General features: G+C 43.9%; 1 protein-coding gene across 8 annotated transcripts in view; it reads left to right on the plus strand.

The window, feature by feature from the left end:
* The window catches only part of LOC126365509 (protein unc-13 homolog 4B), a 450988-nt gene that overhangs the window by 338371 nt on the left and 84714 nt on the right, over window positions 1–27903 (plus strand). For all 8 annotated transcript variants that reach the window (XM_050008155.1, XM_050008152.1, XM_050008151.1 and 5 more), the window contains one exon: window positions 24168–24471. In XM_050008155.1, coding sequence (XP_049864112.1) covers window positions 24168–24471 — 304 coding nt within the window. The remainder of the gene's footprint in view (window positions 1–24167; window positions 24472–27903) is intronic.

Genomic DNA, 27903 nt, shown 5'->3' on the forward strand with positions numbered 1-27903 from the left:
CACAGCGTCTTCCTCCTGTCGGTTGAATTTCGCGACTGTAGCACGTCATCTTCGTGGTGTAGCAATTTTAATGGCCAGTAGTCTATTTTTAGTGGTAAGTCACCGCATAAGTGCGCTATTTTCGTATTCGCTTCTTGGCGTATGTAGTGGCCTAATCTGGACAGAAAACCATCCTTGTGTACCAGATAAATGTTCTCTGTGAATGAGCACGGTACCCACTTCTCAGTATTCGGATAATATTGTGCGTTAAACAGCTGGCTTAACACAGTCTTAGCAAACCAATATCTAAATCAAATTGTTCACAGAACACGTCCTAGAAAAATATTGCTGAATCGGTGAACATACGGTACCAGAAAGCGAGCAGAATGGTCCAGAAGGCATCTAGTGGGTAGGGGCTGGTTTTACGTAAGCAAGCGGCACGAGGAGTGGGCGATAAGGCGAGAGCGGCGCAGTGCGCGGAGGCCGGGTCCTTGAGAGGAACGCGCCGGCCGGCCGGCCGCCCCACTGCGCGTTCTCGAGTCAGCTGTGCGCCGCGCCGCGCCGCCCACTACAGGCCGTGACGTCAGCCTACGTGCGGGGGGAACTCGAGCCGAGCTATTATGATCACTTGAGGACCGCGGCACCGCGCGGAGGAACCGCCAACTTTTAGTTTTTGGGGCAAGGAACACTACGGAGCACACGATCTCGATACGTAACAAAAAGACTTCAGTGCAGAAGTTGAAGGAAGAAAAGGCTGCAGTTCAACAAAGATATCAACGAATTGTATGTGGGTCAGGTCAGTCATGATGGAAATACGGGCTCAGTCCCTGCTACATGGTTTTCCTCGCTATACATACAGGTGAAAAGTCATGGGATACCTCCCAATATCGTTCTGCACCTCCTTATGACCCCCGTAGTACAGCTGCTATATGTGGCATAGACTCAACAAGTCGTTGGAAGTCCCCTTCAGAAATATTGAACCATTCTGCCTCTATAGCCGTCCTTAATTGGGAAAGTGCTGCCGGTAAGGGATTTTGTGAACGAAGTGAGCTCTCGAAAACCCCGCATAAACGTTCCACGGTATTCATGTCGGGCGCTCGAATTGTCCAGAATATTCTTCGCACTAATCGCGAGTAACTGTGGCACGATGACATGGCGCATTGTCATCCATAAAGATTACATCGTTATTTGAGAACATTAAGGCCATGAATGGCTGCAAATGGTCTCCAGGTAGCCGAACATAACCATTCAACCAGAAGACCTAGTCAGCTCCATGTAAACACAACTCACACCATTATGAAGCCACCGCCACCTTCCACAATGCCTTGTTCACGAACTGGGGTCTGCGTCAAACTCTTACAAACTGAAATCGGGACTCATCTGACACACCACGGTTTTCCAGTCCACTAGGATTCGACGGATATGGCCACGAACCCATAAGAGACGCTAGAGGCGATTGGCACCAAATTTCTCTACGCTGTCTTAAAAGATACGTTTGTCGTACGTCCCACATTGATTTGTGCGGTTATTTTACGCAATGTTGCTTGTCTGTTAGCACTGACAACCATACGCAAACGCCGCTGCTCTGTGTTGTTAAGTGAAGGCCGTCGGCCACTGCGTTGTCAATGCTGAGAGGTAATGCCTGAAGTACGGTATCCTCGGCACACTCTAGACACTGTAGATAGCGGAATTCTGAATTTCCTAACGATTTCCAAAATGGAACCTCCCGTGCGTCCAGTTCCAACCACCATACCGCGTTCAAAGTCTGTTAATTCCCGTCTTGCGACCATAATCACGTTGGAAAACTTTTCACGTGAATCATCTCAGTACAAAAGACAAACTTCCCCCACGCACTGCCCTCCTGTGCACGCAAACCTGCCGCCATCTGTATTTGTGGATATCGCTATCCCATGGCTTTTGTCACCTCAGAGTATACCTACATTACTAAACGGTTCAAGCTGCGTAGCCTCACCTGCAGATCGCTTATCTAAAGGATTCCAGGGGCAACAGGAATCTGATTTTCTAAATTTCATATAATTATTCACCGAAATTAAACATTTAAAGTGCTGCCACAATGTACTCGCTAAGAGCGATAACCTGACTTTAAACATTTACTACAGTTCAAGTATTACTGTTAGAAATTGTATATGCCGTGAGGCGGAGCAACTCAATGTGCGTGCAAATTATCCAGTCAATGTTCATTCGGTATTTGAAGATGACAGCATTCGGCGACATTCAACAAACTTCACACATAATTTCCAGTCTTTGTGAAACTTTGACTCGCCGACAACCTCCGTGAAATGAAGATAGAAGTTTATCGTTCACTACATTTTCGCTGTTGATGCAGTAAAACTTCAGCCACAGGCAGGATTTTTTAATTTATTACATCTTTACTACCAACTCTGTTTGCTACAGATAGTGTTACAACGTTATTTTAAATACTGAGAAAACTACATTTAAGTGGTGGATTCCGTTTACAAAAGCGACAAAAATGTCATTGAAGGCAGCACCATCTAAGCAATATTGTCAGAAACTGTCGTCAAACTTACACGGAATTTGCGTTAACAGTCTGTTGTCCAATAAGTTCCTATATATAATATATTCCACATTATTACCTGTGACCCTTCTCACACCAGATATATTTTGCAATTTCGTTCACAAGGTGATTCTGAGTTTTTGCTCCCGATTTTACAAAATAAATTTCCATTGAATATCAGACATCAGAAGTGATGACTGTACATCCACTAGCAGGCATCGCCACTTTTCTGTGCAGCACTTTGCTCGGTGCATGAGTGCTGCTCAAATTTTGTAGTAGTTCTTACAGTGGAGGAGTTGTAGTGCGTGAGGTATGTTACTTTTTATTTTCACTTCACTATAAAAATTAGCAACATGTGAGATAAATATGGGTATAGTCGTATATCTGCGAGTAACATGTGCGAGTTGGGGGTTGATCTTTCACTGTGTTGCTTGTGGTGTGGAGACTAGTGAAGTAATGGATACTACTCCCATGGAACTAAGAGTATCATGCCAAGGGGAAAGGAAGTTTTGTACTTTTCCGACCGATCTAGAAATGATATATCTTTAAAAAGTTGGTAAGTCGAGAGAGAGTCTGTGAAAATAAGAAACCGTCACAAGAATAAGATGTAGGGAGGGAACAGCAACCAGTTTGACTTCTAAGAGACTCGCTCATCTTTCGAACAATGGGGATGCATCAGGAAGGGCTATTAGAGGCGCAAAAGGAAACAACAAGCAATTAATTTTGCTGCTAGGTAGCAGTAATGGAAGCGCTGCAGGCCAGATACTACAAGTAAAGTGATGTATAATATACCAGGTCACATGTATTGTGAAACAAAATGTTTAACTGAAATAATGAAGAACATAGGGTCCTTGTACAGAAATTTAGACTGAAAATGTTTATTGATCATAATATTAGGAGCAGGTTGCTGTCTTGCTAATGCCTTACTTAAGGCATTCTATAATACATGTTTGGATGACATACGTGTTTTGTTGAGGCTTTCCAGCGCCATGACCGACACAGCTGTGATTCTTGTAATAAAAGAGAGGAATGGGTTGCCGTTGCCTACAGCCAAGCCCCATAAAAACACTGGTACACAATTGGAATCTGGGAATCTACTATCGCTGATCAGTACCTAAGACAGGGAAGACTAGCTGAACTTCTAAGGAAAGTACATTAAAGCGCCAAAGAAACTGATATAGCCATGCATATTCAAATACAGAGATATGTAAATAGGCAGAATACGGAACTCCGGTCGCCAACGCATATATAAGTAAGTGTCTGGCGCTTTTATCAGATCGATTACTGCTGCTACAGTGGCAGGTCATGAAGATTTAAGTGAGTCTGAACGGGCGTTACAGACGGTGCAATAGCGATGGGACACAGCGTCTCTAAGGTAGCGATGAAGTGGGGATTTTCCCGTACGACCATTTCAGGAGTGTGTCGTGAACATCAGAAATCCCGTAGAACATCAAATCTCCGGCATCGCTATGGCAGGAAAAAGATGCTGCAAGAATGGGAGCAACGACGACTGAAGAGAATCGGTCAACGTGACAGAAGTGCAATCCTTCCCCAGATTGCAGTAGATTTTAATGCTGGGCCATCGGCAAGTGTCAGCGTGCTAACCATTCAACGAAATATCATCGATATGGGCCTTTGGAGCCGAAGGACCACTCGTGTACCCTTGATGATTGCACGACACAAAGCTTTCCGCCTCGCCTGGGATCGTCAACACTGACACTGGACTGTTGATGGCTGGAGTTTCAAACTGTATCGAGCGGATGTACGTGTTCGGGTATGGAGATAACCTCAAGAATCCATGGACGCTGCATGTCAGCAGGGGACTGTTCAAGCTGTTGGACGCTCTGAATAGTGTGGAGCGTGTACAGTTGGAGTGATAGGAGACTCTTGATAAGACCAGATACGATTCTGACAGGTGACACGTACGTAAGCATCCTGTCTGATGACCTGCATCTATTCATCTCCCTGCATTCCAACGGACTTGGAGAAGTCCAGCTGGACAATGCGGCACACCACACGTCCAGAATGGCTCCAATAACACTCTTCTGAGTTTAAACACTTCCGCTGGCCACTAAACGTCCCAGACATGAACGTTATTGAGGATATCTGGGATGCCTTGCAACGTGCTATTCAGAAAAAATCTCTACCCACTCGTACTCCTACGGATTTATAAACAGTCCTGCTGGATTCATGGTGTCAGTTCCCTCCAACACTACTACAGGCATTAGTCGAAGTAGTGTCGTGTTGCGGCACTTCTGCGTGCTCGTGGGGGCCCTACACGATATCACACAGGTGTACCAATTTCTTTGGCTGTTCAGTGTATAATAATGTGTGGAAAGTGGGGAGTGTCGGGAACTATCGCACAAGGCAATATTACTGTGCTTATTAGAGCTAAGAGGCCGTTTTGGATTACGGTTAAGTTACAGTTGGACCATAACTTTTATGGTTTGAAAAACAAGGTTGAGGAGCAACTTGAAAGATTAGAACCGCGATTTAGATGTTCTGTGCCTGTCTGAAGTACACGTGACCCCAAGGATAGACGAATTAAATGGAAGTGAGTTATGGAAAACATAATTTCCATTTTTAGTCAGTGTTGAAAGAGGCCTCACCATACGTGTAAGAATTCAAGGCAAAAACATTAAAGCGAGCAGATTTTGTTGATCAGGAATATGTTATTGTGAATTATTACGGAATATCACATATTTTACGTAACAGCCTGCGTCATACGCTGGAGAACTTAAAGAATATGAGAATGCTTTGTTTATTGTTGAGCTACGTATCAGGCAGTAATGAGTCAGTTGTTGAAGATTTCAGTTTTAATTTTTTAAGCAGCGCTGGCAAAAAATTAATTTGATAGGCTATTTGCTTACTACACTTTGATTACAGTAATGAACTATAGAACCGGTGCACAGCAAAATACAGATATTAAATTTGAAGTTTCTGTACGTAATAGCCTTACCGAAAAAGTTGCGTATTTTGTTGCTAGTGCACTGCCTAACAGTGATGTACAACTAATGAAAAAAAAACAGTACAGCAACCATACAGCTGTGAAACAAATCCATGCGTGACAGTGAGCTCATTATCAACAACAAGACAGAGTAGCTGGTTCGACAGAAGTGGAGTGGCCTTGGTCGTCACCGGTAGCTTTCTCGGTGCTGCCACCCAGCATTAGTTAACAGACGACATTCGCATGCGAAACTATAATATTAGTTTCAGATACTGAAAATTTTACGTTCTCTGTGTATGAACATAATATGATGATCCCCGTTAATGTGGAGTTAAATACAGATTGCCACCGAATATAATGTAAGTCAGTAAACATTTCTCTTCACAGTGTAACAACAGATGGCGTGTAACTGTCTCTATTTTTATGTTTAGTGGAGTAACAGGACGTGATGGAGCCTACTTCTGTCTTGCTACGTTAAACAGAGAATTTCTAAAATCTCAACCAGACTACATGTTTAAGTAGTGACGTTCCAGCACAGAGGTAGCACGAAGGTACTCAGCTGCTTTTGCTGTGAGGTTATAATGGAACTAAGAATTAGGCTGCGGCTGCCCTACCGAAATAGTACGTTCTGAAGTTTATAGGGATGCTACCCATTTTTTATTAAACATTAGACAAAAATAATACTGTTATCTGCTATTGTACGGTAATGCATATGCCCATAAGAGTCACAAGTTAAGTAACTAATTATTCTTATTAATCAAAAATATAATTCTTCATCACTCTTAAATATAGTAGCAAACATTGTTAGTATTTCATAAATCGTATTATACTTTTCTCAACTCAGTTATAATCTGCATTGTTCGCAGGGTCGCTGTTTTAGATTTATGCACTGAAAATCATTCAGCCCAACAATTTGACACTTATTTGCCCTACTAAAGTGACTAGAGCAAAGCCGATGACACACGATGGGGTTCTGCTCTTTCTAGTAAAAGTGCTTACTGAAACAAAGGCTCCTCTCCTGGGTACAATCAACTTCACAACCGCATTCAGCTGAGGCGGCGTTTAGAGGCCCAGCCTGGGGAGAGGAGGCACTTCCTTTCAGACTTCCTTCTACACAGGGTCATAACATGCACCCAAGAAGGGGAACCATTAAATCATTAAAAAGGACCGCAATTTATTAAGATTATACCGATGAAGATGAAAGAGCCGCTACCACAAACACAACAGTGGAATTCAAGAGTCAGTAGGCTCGCTATTTCCAGGAAATACATGTACAACACAAATGTTAAACTGCAGGACTATTAACAGTTTGTCATCACACTCGTACAGCGCAGCTCTTTAGGCGCTAGTATGGTCACGTGTTTGTATATCAGGCTGAAAACTAACAGAGAATGAAGAGTTGGAGGATCACAAGGCTTCAGACCGCTCGAACAGAGCGGAAAGACTCGCGTTCCCTGCAGGTGAGTGTACGCCTCACGGCACCGGGACTCAGCACAATGGAGGCGGCCGTTGCGCAAGTCGTTCGGAAAGCACTAACGAGCTTTACGTTGTCTCTGCAGTACAGCCTCGCATGCTCTGGCAGCAGCGGAGAACAGGACGCTTATTCCGCACAGCAGTTGCTGCGTGTGGCGACTGTGACAAACTAAAGTACCTCTGATGCTCTCCACACCACATTCTCCGAACACGGAATTTAAAGGGATGAATAGTCGTTGACCAGCACCATTTTTGAGCAAATGTATTATGGAACTGTCGGTGCTACTCTTACCGTCACGTTAATCGTACGTCGCCTGCCTAGTTAACAGTATGAGCCTACAACGTGTAGTGATGGATTTATTATTGACGTCACAATGCGAAACTAATTTCGTCATTTTACATGGATTTTTATATATCCATCTTGGGAACTAAGTAAAAGCATTAATTATTCAACTTGTACTTGAGCATATATTACAAAAAATATCAAAGTAATCCGTTGCACCAGCTGCGGAAATGTATATAGAGAATATGTCCATTCTGACGCTTGCAGAAGACTTAACCTAGGTGGTGGGATGTAAGGATAACTCAGAAGAACGAGTGGATGACATACTTATCGCGGGATTTTCTTAAAGATAGACAAATACGAAGCTGACGAAAATTCGTAGAAAGGAAAATGACTTGTTGAACACAAAACTTGGGACTACAAGGAAGTGGAGGAAGTGATGACTCTTACCGAGGAAGCAATATCAGACAAGATGGGTGAAGCGAAGTAAATGTCAGTAGTAGATTTCCAGAGGCAAAAGAAACTTGCATCCACATTTATACAGCTGTTTAACTCAGGAAGGAATCCCTAGAAGCACCGCAGTGTGTGGAAGTGAAACATGCGCCATCAGAAATAAAGAGGAGAAGAAACTGGAAGCATGTGAAAATGTGGTGCTATCTGAGAACGTTAAACGTGAAGTAGACGAATAAACTAAGATATGAAGTGGTACGAGGGGACTTTACAAGGTAAATTACACAGTATTAAGGTAATCCAAGTAACTTCTATTGAATGCTGCACAACACTTCAGAGAGATAAATGCCAGTGTTTTTCAGCGTAGACACCAACTATCTGTAAAAAACGATCGGGACTTTTTACCAATCGTTCAGTTCAAGAACGACAGAAATCCTTGGCCGCGTAGCCGTTCGAGAACCTCTGTGAGAGCGTCCTCATCGTCGGGAAACCTGCGACTGCTACGAAACAGTTCCTCCATTTCCTGGACTCTGTCTGGGTCGACGTCGACGGTCTTCCTTCCGGATCTCCGTCACCCATGTCTGAGAGGACTTTTTCTTTTTTTTTTTAATTATTGGGTCCATTTCGCTATGGCTGGAAGCTACATTCCATTTGGTCCCTCCAAAAAGTTCCAAGAGTGATTCTATTCTTAGCGCGTAACCGATGTCAGCGCTGTAACTATGGTGGCAGCGTGAAGTAACAACTATAAACAACAGACTAAGATTTGACCAGTCGGTTATCAGTAGGCATTGTTTAAGCACCGGACGTGCGACCGTAGTGTGTTGTTGTTGTTTTCTCGCAAATCGCAGTGACACGTCATCTCTAAATCAAGTGCTAAGGCACTTGCTAGAATGCTTCGAAGAAGAGAATAGTGTGTGCAAAGTTTGTCCCGCACACCTTGACTCCAGAACAATAACTACACGTGGACGCCTAATGCTGCTTGTTTGAAATGCAAAACGTGTACAACTCTTTTCTGGAAAAATCATGACGGGTGACGAGACTAGGCGTTATCAGTACGATCCTACCACAAAGGGCAGAAATTCACATAGAGGGTCAACGTTCAGATAGCGCAGGCGACATTAAAGTCAATGTGACGCGCGAGTTAAACAACATCTCAAATAATGGTTTTTCTGACAATTTCGCGTGGCTGTATGAACATTCTGTGTGCTGCACTCAACCACGGGAGACTATATAGAACACCTGAGGCATTAAAACCGCGATCTTAACGTTTCTCTTTTTTTTTATGAATCCTGTCCCGAAACATTTTGGCTCTGCTGGGATAAACTCGAGAGTTTCACTGTGAATTTGTGCCAAATTTAGACGTTTTGTTCGCAAGAATCGTATTGTTCCTGCACTTCAGCTCTGTAGTATGTTTACATTCGCCACGCCATTTCACTCTCACACTATGACGCACCTGTTCTTATCACAGCAGAACTCTCTCTGCAAGAAACCGAGAACATGTACTCAATTCTGACGATGCGCCACCCTTGTTGCACAGTTCTCTTACAGTGGGACGATATGTTCAACTTACTCCTTTCTGAGATCCACCTCCTCTCTCTCTCCCCCCCCCCCCCCCTCTATAATAAAACGAGAAGTGAGAACAGAAGTCTTTCGAAAATAGTGGCGAGAGCAAGGGGGCAAGATAGTAAGACATCTACTACAGCATCCAAGAGTAGTTAACCTGGCACGGAAAATAGCTGTTCAGATGGAAAGTAGAATTTGTAAAAGAGACTATAGAGGCTGCTGGGTATAACAGTTACGTAGAGATGAAGAGGTCAGCTCATGGCAGGAAAAGATGAACAGCAACATCAAATCAGTCGCAATCCTAATTACTTAAAAATCCAAAAGATGTCCTTACTACCGAATGAAAATTCCTCATTCTTTGTCCCGGCAGTCGAATTATTTGTTAACAGGTTAACAGTCTTCGACTTCGTGTAACACCCTACGTTTTAGCGTGAAAGAAAACTCATACTTGGTAGAGAAAAAAATCCCTTTCTAAAGTATTTCAATCTTGAGTAATGGTTAATTTAGGATTATCAGCAAATTCCACGTTCTGTTGAGTAACACACACTACGATACTTACTTCTATCTAGCTAAAATTTCTTAACAGGATCTGTTCATTAGATCTAGAGTTTTCTGTACTTGGACGATTGCAAAATAAATACCCACAAATTTGATTTTTATGCTTGACAATATCGTTGCAAATGGTTGTAGTGTAGAATGGATCCCGTGGCGGAAGAGTAGTAGTGTCTTAAATTTTTAATCGTGTAGTGAATGCTGTTCCTCTCTCTTGAGTCCATTACATCTACAGTGACTTAAACGATATTAAAACACTTTATCAGCGACTGATCTGTTAGTTATTTTTAAGAGCGAGCTGGTAGAAACAAATATGATTTTGACTCACTTTAAACAAATAATGAAACTATGAAACTCTCAAGTATACCAAAATGAAACCTGAAATATGGCAAAGTCTTTGGGTAATTCTGCAGCTGTTCTGCAGTGAACAATTGTCATTTCCATACTAAAACTGTATATTTCTCAAGAATCTTCAATGTATTGAAAAAAAATTGCTGCACGTCCATGCTGGAAACGAACGATATTTTTTTTCCATGCAAGAGTACTTAATACATGAAAGAATGTATTTCATTTTCACTACATTAGTATACCTTCAGCCTAATGTAAAAAATCTTAAAATGAAGAATGAAATGTCCTCTGCATAGTCACTAGGACCACTCAAATAATTGTGCAAGTCTCATAGTGAAAATAAAAAAGTTAACGGGGATGGAATATGCGGCATATTTATGTTTAATTTTTGTAGTATGACGAAATCTTGTGGAGAAGATGTTATTGAGTGGAGGCAACGAAATCCTGATAACTACGTTGTATGAAACTTTCTTAATTGTAAGTTTCGCAACTATTCATTGATTAACCACTGCCACCGAATAATCACCGCAAATAAAAGAAACACAGACAAAAGGGACTAACGACGTTGATAAAACCAAAACTTGTTACTCTGATCTATGCTATCTAATGGGGAATATAAAAGAGTGATCATTCTACTTGGGGTTAGGAACGAAACTGAGAACTGTTACGGCACAATTAAAGTCTTGTCGTGACGCGGAAGACAATTGACGGCGGTGGTGTGCAACGAAGCTAAAGCGAATTACACAGTGAAGACGCCCACTGCACGTCGTTCATTCCTTGCCTCATGAGCACTTTGTTACTACGCGTACAGCAAGCTGCACACGCCGGAATCAGAGCTCTGTGGGAACAAGCTCATGCTTGCCGGTTTAACGCCACTTGTGACAATGTTGAACGAATGACTGTTTCGGCTACTCAAGAATCTCCAAATCACCATTCCAGACAGATTATTTTAGAGTGATCCAGAAAAAAGCACTGTCTCTCGTCCCCACTTTTCTTGCTGTTGCCAGGCAGCCGTAGGGTGTGAGCGAATTCGCGAGAAAGCGCGTTGCGTAGCACCAGGCAGAGACTTCTGATAAGATTCATGACGTGTTGTTCTAAAGAAGTTTCTTATCTGGCTCCTGTCCTAACATTTCTTAAAATGTGAAAGAAAAGCCTTTTGGAATCCTACCGGTAGTGTACGTCCGAAGCAATAACGGAGGCTTAAGAAGATGTTCTACATCTTCTGTTCTACAAAGCGAACCATTGAAACTTAGGGTAGTATAACGAATGACAGGAAATACAAACTCAGATTAGAAATAAATGCACGTAGGCGTAATCCAGTGATGCTGCAGAACATCGAAAATGTGGACTGCTTCGATCGTTTGTTCTAAACGTGTTGAAGGTTTTTTTAACAACATTTGAAATGTTATTCATGAAAACCCCTGCAGTATCAGATCAGCGCTTTATTTGCGGGGTACAGGCAGAATGTAGACGTCTAGCGAGTGCATCGGTCGATGGTGGCAGGCACGTATCAGCCACTCCGCAGTGGTGACAGATAATTGCACTTAGAACAGTTTGCCTTTGTTTCCTTTGAGTGTTATCTTAAGTAATGTACCTTCTTCCTCAGTCTTTTCCTTTTATGTGCGTATGAGAAACTGCAGAGCATTTGTAAAGGAAATCATGTGCACGAGGGTAGTGCAACGAATTCTGAACTGTTGCTCCAATATTTGGAATCCATATCAAATACGCACAACAGACATCGAGCACCCTGGAGGCAAAGGCCGCTCCTATACCCCTAGCTCTCAGAGAAAGAGAAAATGTATTGTGGGCAGGTGTTTTTCTTTCTAACAAGGTCTTCAGCAAAAGAGTGCTGTGGGATAAATTTAAGGCACGTGAGCTGATGTAAATTGCTTACTTTCGCTGTGCTCGAAGGAGAACGCGTGTTGTCATTTTTAATAATTCACAGGGTTGGATAAATGTTCGTATACTATGCAGCAGATTAAAAATAGACACACTAATTACTCTGACAGAACCCGCACAATCAAGTAGCCGCGCGGGATTAGCCGTGCGGTCTAAAGGCGCTGCGGTCATGAACTGTGCGGCTGGTCCCGGCGGAGGTTCGAGACCTCCCTCGGGCATTGTGTGTGCGTGTGTTTGTCCTTAGGTTAATTTAGGTTAAGTAGTGTGTAAGCTTAGGGACTGATGACCTTAGCAGTTAATTCCCATAAGATTTCATACACACAATCAACTAGAGAGAAGTGTTAACTTAATTGTAAACTGTCAGCCGGTCTTTTTGCACGTGGGTCGGGAGCAGTGAAAACATCAAGGCACTTGCACACCATGAAACGAGGATGAGACGGAAACCGTCACTCCCCCACCCAAGTGCAAAGTCTCGTCACGGGAAAGGTGTAACCAATAACAACGGATTATTCACCATATTGTGACAAGCGAGGAGATCTCTGGAACATGACCTATGTAATGAAAAACCAGCAATTACTTGTGCTGAATTTAAACTAAAAGCAGTTGAAGCGGTTCTCAGAATCACTTCGTGCAAAGAAAATTTGATCGAATATTGACTCGCGCATAAGCGCTTCGTAAGTTACATCTGACAGATGAAGTGCTGTCAGTTGCTACAGGATGGCGACGGTTGTATCATAAGATTTCTTTGTGGTTACTAAGCTTTTCTCGGTTGAAATTTCAAATTTCTGTGAGTTAATTTTTTATTGTATTGGAGGACCAATTTTACACAATCAGTTTTCTGGTCGTATATGAAACGTTTTGAATGATTATTTCAATCTAGGTAAGACTCAAAATGTTTTTTCAAAAATGGTACAAATGGCTCTGAGCGCTATGGGACTTGATTTCTCAGGTCATCAGTCCCCTAGAACTTAGAACTACTTAAACCTAACTAACCTAAGAACACCACACACATCCATGCCCGAGGCAGGATTCGAACCTGCGACCGCAGCAGTCGCGCGGTTCCAGCTGTAGCGTCTAGAACCGCTCGGCCACTCCGGCCGGCAAAATGTTTTTCTATATAAACTGTTCAGTCACAATATTTCGTAATTCAGTTAGTGCGGATACATTTTTAATTACCGTGAATTTAGTAGACACTAAGAATTACTAGATATGCAGTCCGAATTTTTTTCCATTCGGGCGTGTTAAACTTCGTCTATTTATTCGTAAATGAATGTGTGTGTCATATCAAAAAGCCCAATTTTGCTGTTTTGTGAATGACGAACTCTCTGATAAATTCTCGCGCGTGCTTTATGCTCCGTCGCAGTCAGTTATGCAATAGGAAACAGATATTCACCTTGACTTTGCAACTCCACAACGGTTCCCGAAGCAGACTCTCAGGTAGATTCGTAACAAAGTTTGATTTAGCATACTTCTTTCCATCACCGGATAGTTCATCCCTCCCACCCCCTCCCCTGCCACTTTCTTCAGTGTTTCAAAATTCTAGGATTTTTCAAACTTCTTCATTGATTTCGGTTTCCCAGAGATTTCCCGATCTTTCAGTGAAGTCGCCACCGTGTGGTGAGAATCTCGGGAAGAGGAGGCTGGTATTAGCTGTTAGTTACTTTATTACCTACGGTTCCCTTACTTTACATTACCGGCGTACGGTATTATAACGACGCTATCACTACGGCCGAAAGCTACTTCTTCAAGTTAATTTCGTCATATCGGTCACAGAGGCGGATGTGTTCCAGGCAATTCATTTTAAGTGTCCGTAATACCATTGAGGACGTTAAAAACGAGGAAGAGAACACTGAAAGCACCCACGAAGTCCCAGTGACAGACGGCTAGGAAATAACACGAGCCACGAGCGAGAGTTCAGACCGCGGAACGCCAGGTGCTGGTCAGCTGTGAAGACTCCAGAGCCGGGAGGCCGTGCGAGGGCGACGCGCTTTGCGTGACGTATACCTCTGGTGACGTCAGCTCCACACATCCGCAAGCTGAGCTGCCGGCTGCCGCCTAGCCATACGTCACTGTCGCAGCTCAGTAGAACAGACTCAAGGCCCGCAAAAAAAAAAAAACTGTCTAGTCGGCCGTGAACGGGTTGCTGACTACATATTGACATTTTGAACATAAGCGCTCATACTGCGTTACATGTGCACGCGGTCAACCAGTGTCGCACGGAAATAAGTCTTTTGAAGTACTCTATTGCTCAAGTACATGCAGAAATAGACTAGTTTGGATTTTGTACTCATCATGTAATTACATACGAAATTTTCGAATTTGTCGATGTCACCGTTGAATGAGCGACGACAGTCGCTGAGAACAATAGTTTTCGCCTCCAAGCGTATTTTACAACTAGTCAGTACCGTGAAATAAAATAGGCGTGTTAGCTAACGTTTCGTGAAGTCTGCGAACTGTTTGTCACTATTCAGACTTCAATGCTTGTTAATTTCATTCATAAGATGATTTATACGTACGAAGCAAATAAATATGCATAACTCATCTTCGATATTCTAGTGGATAATCTAGGACTCAGACAAGAGACACTCGCATTTTGTTTAATTAATTTACTTGTTTATTGTATTAAGTACATAATTGCGAAGGCAGCATACCAGATCAGTCTGTGGTCCGGGATTCATCTCGGCGAGCGTGCGTCATCGATCGGTAAGCATCTTTAGAAATGAAATGAAATGATGGGGTGGCATTTTTGGCCGCGAGGCTCTGTCCGGGGACGTTCGGCCGCCGGATGCAAGTCTTATTTCAGGTGACGCCAGACTGGGCGACTTGCGCTTCAGTGATGATATGATGACGACGACGATAACGACAACATAACACCCAGTCCACGGTCGGAGAAAATCTTCTACCGGCCGGGCATCGATCACGTGTCCGATGCATAGTAAGCAAGCTCATTACCACTTGGCTAAGCAGCCGGACTAACATCTTCGAATTTCATCGTTATTTGGATCTTAAAGGCATGTTACGTCCGTTAGCACAAGCGAGAGTAAACATCACTGATTGTGGATAACTGTGGAACAACGTACAGTTAACTACATGAATATTTTCGTGCAAATAGTATAATAATTTTGACAGTTAATGAACACTTGTAAGGTAAGAACATCTCTAGAGGTCTTTTTTGTGTAATTTCACATACTTGAGTGTAACCGAGACAAGGTGGGAAGTTAATGGTAGAATGGCGTACAGGCCTACATAAAGACGGCAACCCCTCTTAAAGACCATTTCGAAATGGATAATCAAACTTGAGATGCTTTGATTTGACAAATTTTTAGTGTCTCCGTCGTCTCCAAAATCGGCTTTAAGACTGAGAGTGTACAGAGACACTTACATGACAGCTGTCGGAATGAAGTATGTTCTGCATACACGTATTGATAAAGCTATAGTCATGACAAGTCAAACAGACAAGAAAAACTTAGTATACAGACATTAAAAAAAAATGAGGTATCTTGCCACTGCCACCTTCTCCTCTCCCGCTACTCCTCCGGAGGCCATACCAAGAACCTAATTTCAAGCTGTTCTCGATTAAAGCCACGCACATTATGTGGTATAGCGGTGCATAACTAACAAACTCTGGGACTGTTGTGGAACCCTTTTAGCTGCCATAACAAGTAAAGTACTCAATGTGTCTCAGGGACACCGAAGTAGTGCAATATCTGAGGACATCCCAGTTCTGAGAAAGTTTCGTCAGTCGTCAGTAGTCGAAAGTTAGTTCAGCGTCTCCTATATGCGTTGGCTAGCGACAGCTGGCTGGGTCATGTCAGCTGATGTCTCGACGCACAGTTCAGTTGCGTTTTCACCGGAGGACTTGTCTGCAAGTAACAGAAGCGGACTGTATTGCTACATAGGAACTAAAATTACACAAAATGGGAGACAAAAGAGAGGCAATAAAGGAGCGTCCCACAGTTTTTGTCAACAAAATAAATTTTGTGATGACACACGCAGGATCAGAATGAAGGAAGAGATTTCTGAACCAAATAATTAGGATAGTATCACTCTATGTGAGTGAAACATGAGACAGAAACGATATTATAAGGAGAAATTGTGTACACAGAAAAAATGGTAATGATGTAGTAGATTGAGGAGATGAGGTATGAAATGCAAGCTTGTTGCACAGAATATGCGAAGAAAGTACCCTAAAAATCTCTTATTATTGAGAAAGATTGGTGGGGGATATATAACACTGAAGACGACAAGTAACTTCATGCCAGATGAGAGAGTGGTAGAAAGAAAAACTTCGCTCTGACGACTAAGCGTTTAATGAATACGCAGAAGAGAGTGACGCAGTCGAGGAATTGTAGGGTGATACGAAGACTGTAATTAAAAAAATACCATAGGCTGGATTTAGATAGCGTACTACTCTTTCGGGTCTTGGTGAATGCTCAGGACTGAGCGTATTTCGGTTGAAGAGTCACATTTTACGTGTGTTACCTGCGGCAGGGGCAGCAGGGCGCCGTCGTGAAAAACAGCGCAAGCAGGGTTGAGGTGTGGGGAATAACCTAGCGCTGAATACGTGCCAGAGCATCAGGCAGTTTGATCTTACAAAGCAGCGCACCTTCTAGATGCAAACTGCTCATTCAGCCCCCTAGGAGCAACGTGACGTCTCCAGCCAAGTAAGGGCGTCGCATTTGATAAAACTGGGACTTCAGTCTAACAGCTGCTCAGGACTTTCAAAAGACGTTGCTACTTACTTTATATTAGGCTCTGCATTAGGCAGTCTCTGAGGTATCTAAGTATTTCTACTTTACATTCTTTAGTTGATTAACCTACGGGGGCTAGAGAAAAGTTTGGAAAAACTGCGAGAAATGCATGCTTGAATATAAATACATATGATAGCCAAACCTGCAGGGTGCGCTGTTGTATATGAGCACGAAGGGCGCCATTGCGATGTCCTCAATACGTTGCAAGTACACTGTTCTGTGTACTTGGAAGTGCTTTATGTCAGGGCTAAGTGAATTCTATCGTGCACATATTGTTGGCGCTCGTATGGTTGGTACTTCCGTAACCAAGGTAGCCGAAGTGTTCACTGTTTCAAGAGGAACCATATCGAAAATGTATACCGCACACAGAGAAAGCCGAAAAAGATCATCCTCCAAGTCACAACACGGACGAAAGTGAGAGTTCAGTGACAGTGACAGACGGTCATTGATGACGATTTTGAAGAAAGAAAAGTGGTGAACGGCTGCAAAAGTCACTTCAGGACTGAAGGCCGCAGTCGCGAACCCTGTCAGCACCAAAACAGCATGAAGGGATCTGCATAAGCAGGGAATTGCAGGTCGAACTGGAATTCCTAAGTCGCTCGGAGTGGCCGTGCGGTTCTAGGCTCTTCAGTCTGGAACCGCGTGCCCGCTACGGTCGCAGGTTCGAATCCTGCCCCGGGCATGGATATCTGTGTTGTCCTTAGGTTAGTTAGGTTTAAGTAGTTCTAAGTTCTAGGGGACTGATGACCACAGATGTTAAGTCCCATAGTGCTCAGAGCCATTTGAATCATTTTTGGAATTCCAAAACCGCTTGTCGGTGATGCAAATGGTCGCTACAGGAAAACGTGTTGCTGAAGCATAAAACCTGGATTGTGCAGCTGTGGAAAAAAGTCATTTGGTCGGATGAGCCTTGTTGCACACCGTTTCCAATTATTGGCAGAGTTCATGTCCGCAGGGTGAAGCATGGCTGGGGCTCGGTGAAGATTTGGGCAGTAATGTTGTGGTTTTCCATGGGCCCCAAGGTTACTCTGCAAGGTAGCATCACTGTCAAGGATTATGTGACAATTTTGGCTGATCAAGTCCGCCACATCGTACATTGTTGGTTCCCCATTGATGATGCAGCGCTCCAAGATGACGAGCCTCCTGTTCACACAACTCGCGTCGTCCAGGACTCGTTCTGCGAACACGAGGATGAATTGCCGCATCACCCCTGACCACCAGAATCATTTGCAGAAAGAATGGTAAAAGATTGCCTTGAAAACCATGCAGGCTCTGTATCTATCGATTCGGAGACGACTGGAAGCTGGTTTGAAACATCCGCTTTCTTACACCGTATTAAGTCTAGTACATAGTGTCGGAAGTTCCATGAGGCTTTTTGCGGATGATGCTGTAGTATACAGAGAAGTTGCAACAATAGAAAATTGTAGCAAAATGCACGAAGATCTACAGCGGATAGGCATTTGTTGCAGGGAATGAAAACTGACCCTTAACATAGACAAATGTAATGTATTGCGAACACATAGAAAGAAGGATCCTTTATTGTATGATTATATGATAGCGGAACAAACACTGGTAGCAGTTACTTCTGTAAAATATCTGGGAGTATGCGTGCGGAACGATTTGAAGTGGAATGATCATATAAAATTAATTGTTGGTAAGGCGGTTACCAGTTTGAGATTCATTGGGAGAGTCCTTAGAAAATGTAGTCCATCAACAAAGGAGGTGGCTTACAAAACACTCGTTCGACCTATACTTGAGTATTGCTCATCAGTGTGGGATCCGTACCGGATCGGGTTGACGGAGGAGATAGAGAAGATCCAAAGAAGAGCGGCGCGTTTCGTCACAGGGTTATTTGGTAAGCGTGACAGCGTTACGGAAATGTTTAGCACACTCAAGTGGCAGACTCTGCAAGAGAGGCACTCTGCATCGCGGTGTAGCTTACTGTCCAGGTTTCGAGAGGGTGCGCTTCTGGAAGAAGTATCGAATATATTGCTTCCCCCTACTTATACCTCCCGAGGAGATCACGAATGTAAAATTAGAGATATTCGAGCGCGCACGGAGGCTTTCCGGCAGTCATTCTTCCCGCGAACCATACGCGATTGGAACAGAAGAGGGAGGTAATGACAGTGGCATGTAAAGTGCCCTCCGCCATACACCGTTGGGTGGCTTGCGGAGTATAAATGTAGATGTAGAATTGTTTTTAGTTTCCATATTTTTCCCAACCTCAGTAATTAAAAAAAAAGTTGATACTTTGATACAATTTGGACACTGTTCTGCTATCATTTGATACTTATGTGATTTCGATTGAATGATTTCGAAATAGAGACAGAATTGCTGTGTTGTTTTTAAATACTACAGATAAAAGTGACGGAAGTAATCGCCTGAGACATGCACGCTGCCGCTGATCAGCAACTCCTTGATGCCACGTTCGGATATTTAAGCAACACTGCAGGCGGTACCGCACACATCTTCCCCGTGTTGTGGTGCAGCGGACAGTAAAAATAACGCGAACACAGTGTGGCGTGCGTCATATCCGTCAGATTCCTGGCGAGCTCGGCGGGCGGCAGACGCCTGGTGCCTGCTGCCCGTTTCCCGCCCACGTTAAATTTCCCACGTGTCCGCCCTGACTCTCGCCTATAGATCTGTTATCTTCAGCTCTTCGTTCCCAAAATGTTGCCAGCAGCCTTCGCGAAATAATGTTACAGAGCGGAAGTCGGTAGAGAAAGACAGATTAAGTTACTTTTGCTTGTTACCTTCCTAGCCTTTCCATTTCGTCTTTCAGTCCCATTCGAATTTAGTACAGCCGACCGCGGTGGCCACGCGGCTCTAGGCGCTGCTGTCCGGAACCGCGCGATTGCTACGGTCGCAGGTTCCAATCCTGCCTCGGGCATGGATGTGTGTGATGTCCTTAGGTTGGTTAGGTTTAAGTAGTTCTAAGTTCTAGGGGACTGATGACCTCAGATGTTGACTCCCATAGTGCTCAGAGCCATTTGAATTTTTGAATTTCGTTAGCCTTTCCATTTCGTCTTTCAGTCCCATTCGAATTTCGTACAGTACTTACACTGAGGTGAAAAGAAAAGTCATGGGATAGCTATGTGCACATACACAAGTGGCGGTAGTATCGTGTGCACATGAAATAAGAGCATTGCATTGGCAGAGCTGTCATTTGTGCTCAGGTCATTCGTGTGAAGAGGTTTCCAGCGTGGTTACGGCCGCTTCACGGGAATTGAGATTTTGAATGGACAATGGCGGTTGGAGTTAGACACATGGGTGGTTCCATTTCTGAAATCGTTAGGGAATTCAACATTCCGAGATCCACAGGTCAAGAGTGCGCCCAGACTACCAGATTCGAGGCATTACCTCTCGTCACGGACAACGTAGTCCACCGAAGGACAAATGGAGTGAATGATTTGGCCACTCAAATCGCCCGACATGAATCCCAAAACACGTTTATGGGACGTAATGGAGAGGTCAGTCCCTGCAGTTATAAGTCCTGCACTGGCAACACTTTCGCAATTACGGACAGCTATGGAGGCAGTGTGGCTCAGTATTTAAGCAGCCGTCTTCCAACGACTTATTGATTCCAAGCCACGTATAACTGTTTTACACCTGGCTAAAGGCGGTTCGACACGATATTAGGAGGTATGTTCCTTCATAGGCCATCTATCGAATGCACTAGAAAGGAACGGAATCGACAATAAAAGTTTCACACACACAAATTTCCGGATGACGTCATCACTGGTAACTCGCCCTTATACGTCGTAAGTTACATATTCGCTTGTCGCTTTCACAGTAGGTATTTTTTCACACTCCATAAGTCTGGAAGTGAACATTCTGGCAGCGAATGTTCTCGAAAAAACTGAGCCAGGAAAAATAGGCGCATAGAGTTCATCATTGAAGAAAGAAAACCACAATTGTAACTTTCTTATATCGTAAGATGACATTTTTTGTATATGTGTATTTTCAGTTTAAATAAAACTTTATTAAAATTTGCATGTGACTTGATTATTTTTTATTACGGTAAGTTTAAAGCAGCTCAAGATATTTTTAGCGCCCATTCATTGAGGTTTTTCTGTATCTGCCACTGGTTTTAATAACGAATGAAGAGGTAATAAGTCGAGTTGGGGAGACACGTGCTTTATGGCAAAATTTAAAAGAAGTGATCATTTGATAGGACGCATTCTGGCGTATTCATCTGGTAACGGAGCGAAATGTGACGGACAAAAATATAGGATTCCAAGGTTTGACCAGTAAGTAAGTTCAAGCAGTTGCACATTGCAATGGCTAAGCATTTCTGGAGAAGCTTGCACAGCATATACTAGAATGGAGAGATGAACCAAATCAGTCCTCGGACTGCAGACCACAATAACAAAAGCTGTGATCCAGTTGTCTAGCAAGTGTGAAGCAATAATAAGGCAACCGGTTTCCATAGAGGACATTCCTACAGGCAAAAAACGCGAGGAGCAAAACGACTAGCCTTACATTTATGTTTTGCTGTATTCTGACGTCTTCTAGACACGCAGGGTGTCTTGTGAGCCATGTGAAGGTTTATGTGACCCACTTACGAAGACGAACTGAAGTAGGCCGTGTTGGGATGCACTGCGGGCGGCCCATGACTCATCTCCCTAGAGATATGACCCCAGGATATAATCTTCCAGCCATATTTGTTAATCTAAATATGCTGCTTCAAGGCTGACATCAGGTTCAGAATTTTTCCGTTGACTGCAGTCCACAGTTTGCACAGAAATGGTGTTTTATCACTTTCTCAGGCCACACGAAATATTTGTGGAAAAAAAATAAACGTAAGCTTGGCCCTGACAACACTACCTTCTACGGAACAGATCTTCATTGGATTTTTCGAATAAAATATACGGGGATTATCAGAAAATAAGACGTTTTGAGATAAAAATTTAAAAAATACGGAAAAACCATGTTTTATTACATACATTCCTTTGGGGGTTGCATTTTATGCAGTGTTTCCTGGAAAAACAAAACCGTCTCATAAAGATAAGTCTGTAAGCAATAAGAAGAAATTCTTACATTCAGTACCAATCTGACTGACTAAACGCATCACTGTAAATTACTGCAGCGCTTCGAAGTTAACTTTTCTACTTTTCCATATCGTCAGTCAAAAGTAACAATTCGCAGTGCTGTGTATAGCTCACCAAGCAAAGGTACACTGACAGCATGGAGAGCGCATGCCATATTCTTCTCCTGTAGCTTTCCCCCAGAATAGTGCCGGGATCAGTTGAGTGGATTCGCTGTCTTCATTTCGTTCGATCGTGGATCATGTCTGAAGGAAGATTTACAGCCTTTAGATCGTTGTGGAGATTGTCACCCCATCGCTGTCTTTGTCATCCCTCGAGTCTCTCTCGTACAACTTCAACTGTGTATGTTACTTTTGCAATGGTGTCGCCCTCTTGAGCGCAGCACATGTCCAAACCATTGTAGAAGGGTTTCTCGCATTTTCTTCTGGATCGGTGCGACCCTGAAACATTGCCCGATGGTGTCGTTCGGAACTTGATCCAGTCGTGTGATGGCAACTGTGCGTCTAAGCATCTTAGTCTCAGTGACCCCCGATCGTCGTTCTGTCTCTTTTTGTAGCTGGTCAACACTCGAGGCCGTAGAGAGCAACAGGAAGAATGACAGTCCGGTAGATCTTCAGATGGTCCTTAAGCCGACGATCGCAGGTGGCGCCTTTTTTCACTTGGAACTTGATCGTGGCTGGGAGCATACTTTTGTTGGCCTCGTCTGCAAGTTGCATATCGCCGGAGATTGTAGAAGCAAGATACTTAAATTTTGATACTAATGATAGATCTTCTCTGTCAACGCTGATGGTCGCAACGTCTCGCGGATCTGATGTCGCGACCGAGCGAGGTAGCGCAGTGGTTAGACACTGGACTCGCATTCGGGAGGACGACGGTTGAATCCCGCGTCCGGCCATCCTGATTTAGGTATTCCGTGATTTCCCTAAATCACTCCAGGCAAATGCCGGGATGGTTCCTCTGAAAGGGCACGGCCGACTTCCTTCCCCATCCTTCCCTAATCCAATGAGACCGATGACCACGCTGTCTGGTCTCCTTCCGCAAGCAAGCAAGCAACCAACCAACCAATCTGATGTCGCCGGCCGGGGTGGCCAAGCGGTTCTAAGCGCTAGAGTCTGGAACCGCGCGACCGCTGCGACCGCTGCGGACGCAGGTTCGAATCTTGCCTCGGGCATGGATGCGTGTGATGTCCTTAGGTTAGTTAGGTTTAAGTAGTTCTAAGTTCTAGGGGACTGATGACCTCAGATGTTAAGTGCCATAGTGCTCAGAGCCATTTGAACCATTTATTTGACCTGATGTCACCTACTGAGTTTTCACTCTGCTGTGTCGCAGGCTATATCGCACGTGTTCGTTGTTGGAGATCAATCTTGTTCTCAACAGCCAACATTACATCAGGATAGAAAAGTATCCCTGGTAGTGGCATGTGCAGGTCTAATGTGACAGTGTTCAAAAATGTTCAAATATGTTCGAAATCTTATGCGACTTAACTGCTAAGGTCATCAGTCCCTAAGCTTACACACTACCTAGCCTAAATTATCCTACGGACAAAAACACACACCCATGCTCGAGGGAGGACTCGAACCTCCGCGGGGACCAGCAGCACAGTCCATGATTGCAGCCCCTAAGACCGCTCGGCTAATCCCGCGCGGCGTGTGACAGTGTCCGTCACAAGAATACTTTACTTTTCCGTGTCCAGGTCAAATTTTATTTTTCCAATAGTTAGCCACTGCTACGGCCGTCACAAGAATAAACAGTGGTGATACGGCTGAATCTTCGTGGATTCATACTGTGATGCCAAAGACAATTGACACTCCTGGAGCCAGTTGGACGTAACTCCTCGGTTTTACGTACAGAAACCGTGCGCAGGTACTCTTGGAATGCCATGGACTCGAAGCGCTTACCACATCACGACATCTGGTATCCGATCGAAAGCCTTTCCGAGGTATAGAAAAGCACTGTACAGTGACTTGTTCTTTTCGCAGTATATTCAACGAACAGCCGCGCAGTATCGATTGCGTCAGTTGCGCTACAATTATTCATAGATCCAGCTTGATTCTTTGTGATCTGAGGTATCTCGCGAATCCTTTTGTCAAGAGAGCGTTCAAAGATCTTCATCACATGTCATAGTAATCTGACAGGGCGTTAACCAGAACACTGAGCAGGGCTTCCTTTCTCTTTGAAGGTTGGTGCAGTGATGCTCCACTGCCGATCTGTTGGTATTCTAGTGATGAAATGTAAACAGATCGTGCTTTTCGCATTTCTTAACTGGTTTTCGTCGGCCACTGTGTGTTCACGGGACCCCCAACTGTCATCTAATGGAAGTGCTCTGTGCGTGTTCCAGAATCCAGGAGTTGGATGGCGGGTTCTTCGAGAAGTTCGGCTCGCTGCTGAAGGAGCAGGCGGACCAGGAGGCGGCTGCGGACGAGCGCGCCCTGCACGGCGGCTCCGGCGATGGCGACGCCGACGCTGGCCACGGCACCGACGTGGAGGCGGGGGAGGACGCCGCCGCCGCCGCCGCCGCTGCCGGCGAGGGCGATGGCGAGGCGGAGGCGGAGGGAGGCGCCCAGCCGCCGCCCACGGACTCGGACTCTGAGCCCGAAGAGACGGACAAGCAGCAGTTCATCTCGGACGCCATGGGCTGGAACGTGAGTACCCTCCGTGTCCGTCCACGCCCACACTGCCTGCCGATTTGTTGCTCTAATGGAATATGAGGTTCTCCAGACAACGCTGCCGATGTACCTTACGGGGAGAACCATGATCCAATTTGCGAGATACTTAGCTCAGTGGAAGAGCAGCCAAAATCAAATCTTTTAGTCAATTGTATTTCATCTCTATTCGATGTACGAGGTCTGTTCAAAAAATTACAGAACTTATTCCACAAAATTTTTATACTCTTACCTTTCACTTATTGTGCATAGTCTCCTTAAAAATACTTTCCTTCACAATTGATACACCGCTCCCAACGAAGTTTACCCTCCCGGAAGCAGTCTTGGTACGCCTCTAGCTGGGTCTGGTGAAGAGCCGCCGTCTGCGAATTTTTTTTTTTTTAATAGCGTCTATCGTTGCAAATCTTCGTTCTTTCAACGCAAGGGGCAGGTCTGGAGAGTACAGAGGATGAGGCAGAACAGTGATTTCGTTTTTTGTGCAATAGTCACACTCCAACACTGATAAATGTGCTGATGCGTTATCGTGGTGCAAGAGCATTGAATTATCCTCGCACATTTCAGGCCGTTTCCTTGTCACATTTTCTTATAGGCGTCGCAGCATGTCCTGATAGTACCATCGATTATCAGTTCGTCAGTGTGGCACGAATTTATGATTAACCAATCGCTCAAAATCAAAGAAAACTATCACCATGGCTTTGACATTTGAGCTGACTTGATGAGCATTTTTTTGGTCTAGGAGAACCTTCCCCGACCCATTGTGAAGACTGAACCTTGGTTTAAGCATCGTAACCGAAGACCCACGTCTCATTAGCAGTTCCGATTCCTCTAAGGAACATCTCGTTCTCATTTGCGCTATCCAGAAGCTATTCACAGGTTGCGAAGCGAAGGTCTTTCTTGTCTTGACTAATGAGCCATGGCCGTAGCTTGGTGGCCACACGATGCATTCCAAGATCAGCATTTCGTGACATCATCCAACTGAAATGTTACATTCTTCTGCAATCCCTCGGACAGTCAGTCTCCACTTGGCATGCACAATTTCGTTGACGTTCCTGACATGAGCGTCGTCGGTAGGCGTCATCTTCAACTTTTGTCCGCCTATTTTTAAATCGTGTGAACCATTCGTAACACCTAGTACGGCTTAAGCAGTCATCACCGTAGGCTTCTTTCCTCAGATTCATGCATAATTTAATGCAGAATCGTTGTCCTTGTAACTCTGCCATATCAAAATTCGCTAGTCGAGCGACACATCGTTCTAGTCAATACAGCACAGGACAGTAACAAATATAAAGCAATGAAACTTCTGGCAGTTTCACAAACACAGGTGGGTCCAAGGATGCCAACCGCATTTCACTCCAAAACACCATTGGCCCGAAATTACGAATGTTCCGGAATTTTTTGACGAATCTCGTATTCGTCTGTACTTCAACATTCTTCTGTAGCACCACATTTTAAAAACTTAGCTTCTTGTTGCCTACCTTTCATTTCAATAAAAGGAGAACAGCACTTGATTCAATACCGCAGCACCTTTTTCAAAAGAATTTCTTGGTAGCGAGGACGCAGCGTGTTATTTGTTTTCGACATACGTCTCACAGAGCTTCGTGGAACAGTAATAAGGCCCTGGATTAGTACTAGAGAGGACGGCCATCCAGAATTACGTTATCCGTGATTTCCCTAAGTCGCTTAAGGCAAATGTCGGGGTGGTTCCTTCGAAAGAGCACGGCCAATTTCCTTCCCAATCCTTCCGTTGCCGACGGGAAATTAAACCGTAATCTTTCTTCCTTCCGGTGAGTCCCAGAGAAGTGAGTTGAGTTCCTCGCTTTTCATTTTCTATACCAGTAAGCGGGCAAACAATGCTTATAGGAACGTTGCAAGTGATGCACTTACCTATAATGAAATACTAGCAGAAAAATATTTGCACATATATCCACTCATTCAAGTGGTGTAAAGATTGGAAATTTGCATTAAATGTCCAGAAAAATCAAATTGTGCGTTTACAAAACGCAGGAAGGAGTGCTGTTTTTTAGTCATCAGTCTTCTCACTGGTTTGATGCAGTCTTCCACGAATTCCTATCTTGTGCCAACCACTTCATCTCAGAACAGCACTTTCACCCTGCGTCCTCAATTATTTGTTGGATGTATTCCAGTCTCTATTTTTCCCTTCAGTTTTTACCATTCATACGTCCCTCTAGTGCAGTGGACATGATCTGCAGATGTCTTAACACAATTCCTATCATCCTATCCCACCTTCTTGTCAATGTTTTCCATATGTTCCTTTCTTCTCTGGGAATAACCTTATTCCCTTATCAATCCACCTAATTTTCGATGTTCTTCCGTAGCACCAAATCTCAGATGCTTCGATTCCATTCTTTTCTGATTTTCCTACCGTAACGATACAATGTTGTGCTCCAAACTTACATTCTGACAAATTTCTTCCTCAAATTAAGGCCGATGTTTCATGCTACTGCACTTGTTTTGACAAGGAATTGCCATTTTGCCAGTGCTAGGCTGCTTTTTACATCCTCCGTGATTAGTCCGTCATGTGTTACTTTGCATCCAAGGCCGAATAATACTTCACTTCACCTACTTCGTTGTTACTAATTTTGGTGTCAAATTTATCGTTCATCTCATTTCTGCTGCTGATCATTATTTTCGTCTTTCATCGATCTACTCTCAATCAATTTTCTGTACTCACTGTTCATTTCATTCAACGTATCCTTCAATTCTTTTTCTCTTTCACTGATGGCACGCTAGATCTACAACGTCAGTGAGTCACATTTGGAATCACTGAAGTCATACAAATGGTCGAGTATAACAATTTTTGTGAATATGGAGTGGATTAATGACAAACAAAACATTGAGGTGGACAAAAGTCATGGGATACCTCTTAATATCGTGCTGGACGTCCTTTTGCTTGGTGCAGTGCAGCAACTCGACGCAGCATGGACTCAACAAGTCGTTGCAAGCCCCCCTTCAGAAATATTAAGCGATGTTACCTCTATGGTCAACCATACTTGGGAAAGTGTTTTCGGTGCAAGATATTGTGCAAGAACTGACCTCTCGATCATGTCCCGTAAATTTTCGATGGAATTCACGTCGGGCGACCTGGGTGGCCAAACCATTCCCTCGCATTGTTCAGAATGTTCTTCAGACCAAACGCGAACAATGTTGTGGCCCAGTTACATAGCGCATTGTCACCTATAAAAATTTCGTCGATGTTTAGGAACATGAAGTCATTGAATGGGTGCACATAGTCTCCAAGTAGCCGAACGTAATCATTTTCACTCAATGATCGGTTTAGTTGGACCAGAATACCCACTCCATTCAGTGTAAAAGCAGTCCACACCATTATGGAGCCACCACAGTGCGTTGACAACTTGTGTCCATGGCTTCATGGGGACTTCACCACACTCG

The sequence above is a fragment of the Schistocerca gregaria genome, chromosome 1 (genome assembly GCF_023897955.1).
Source record: "Schistocerca gregaria isolate iqSchGreg1 chromosome 1, iqSchGreg1.2, whole genome shotgun sequence".
In the NCBI taxonomy this organism is placed as follows: domain Eukaryota; kingdom Metazoa; phylum Arthropoda; class Insecta; order Orthoptera; family Acrididae; genus Schistocerca; species Schistocerca gregaria.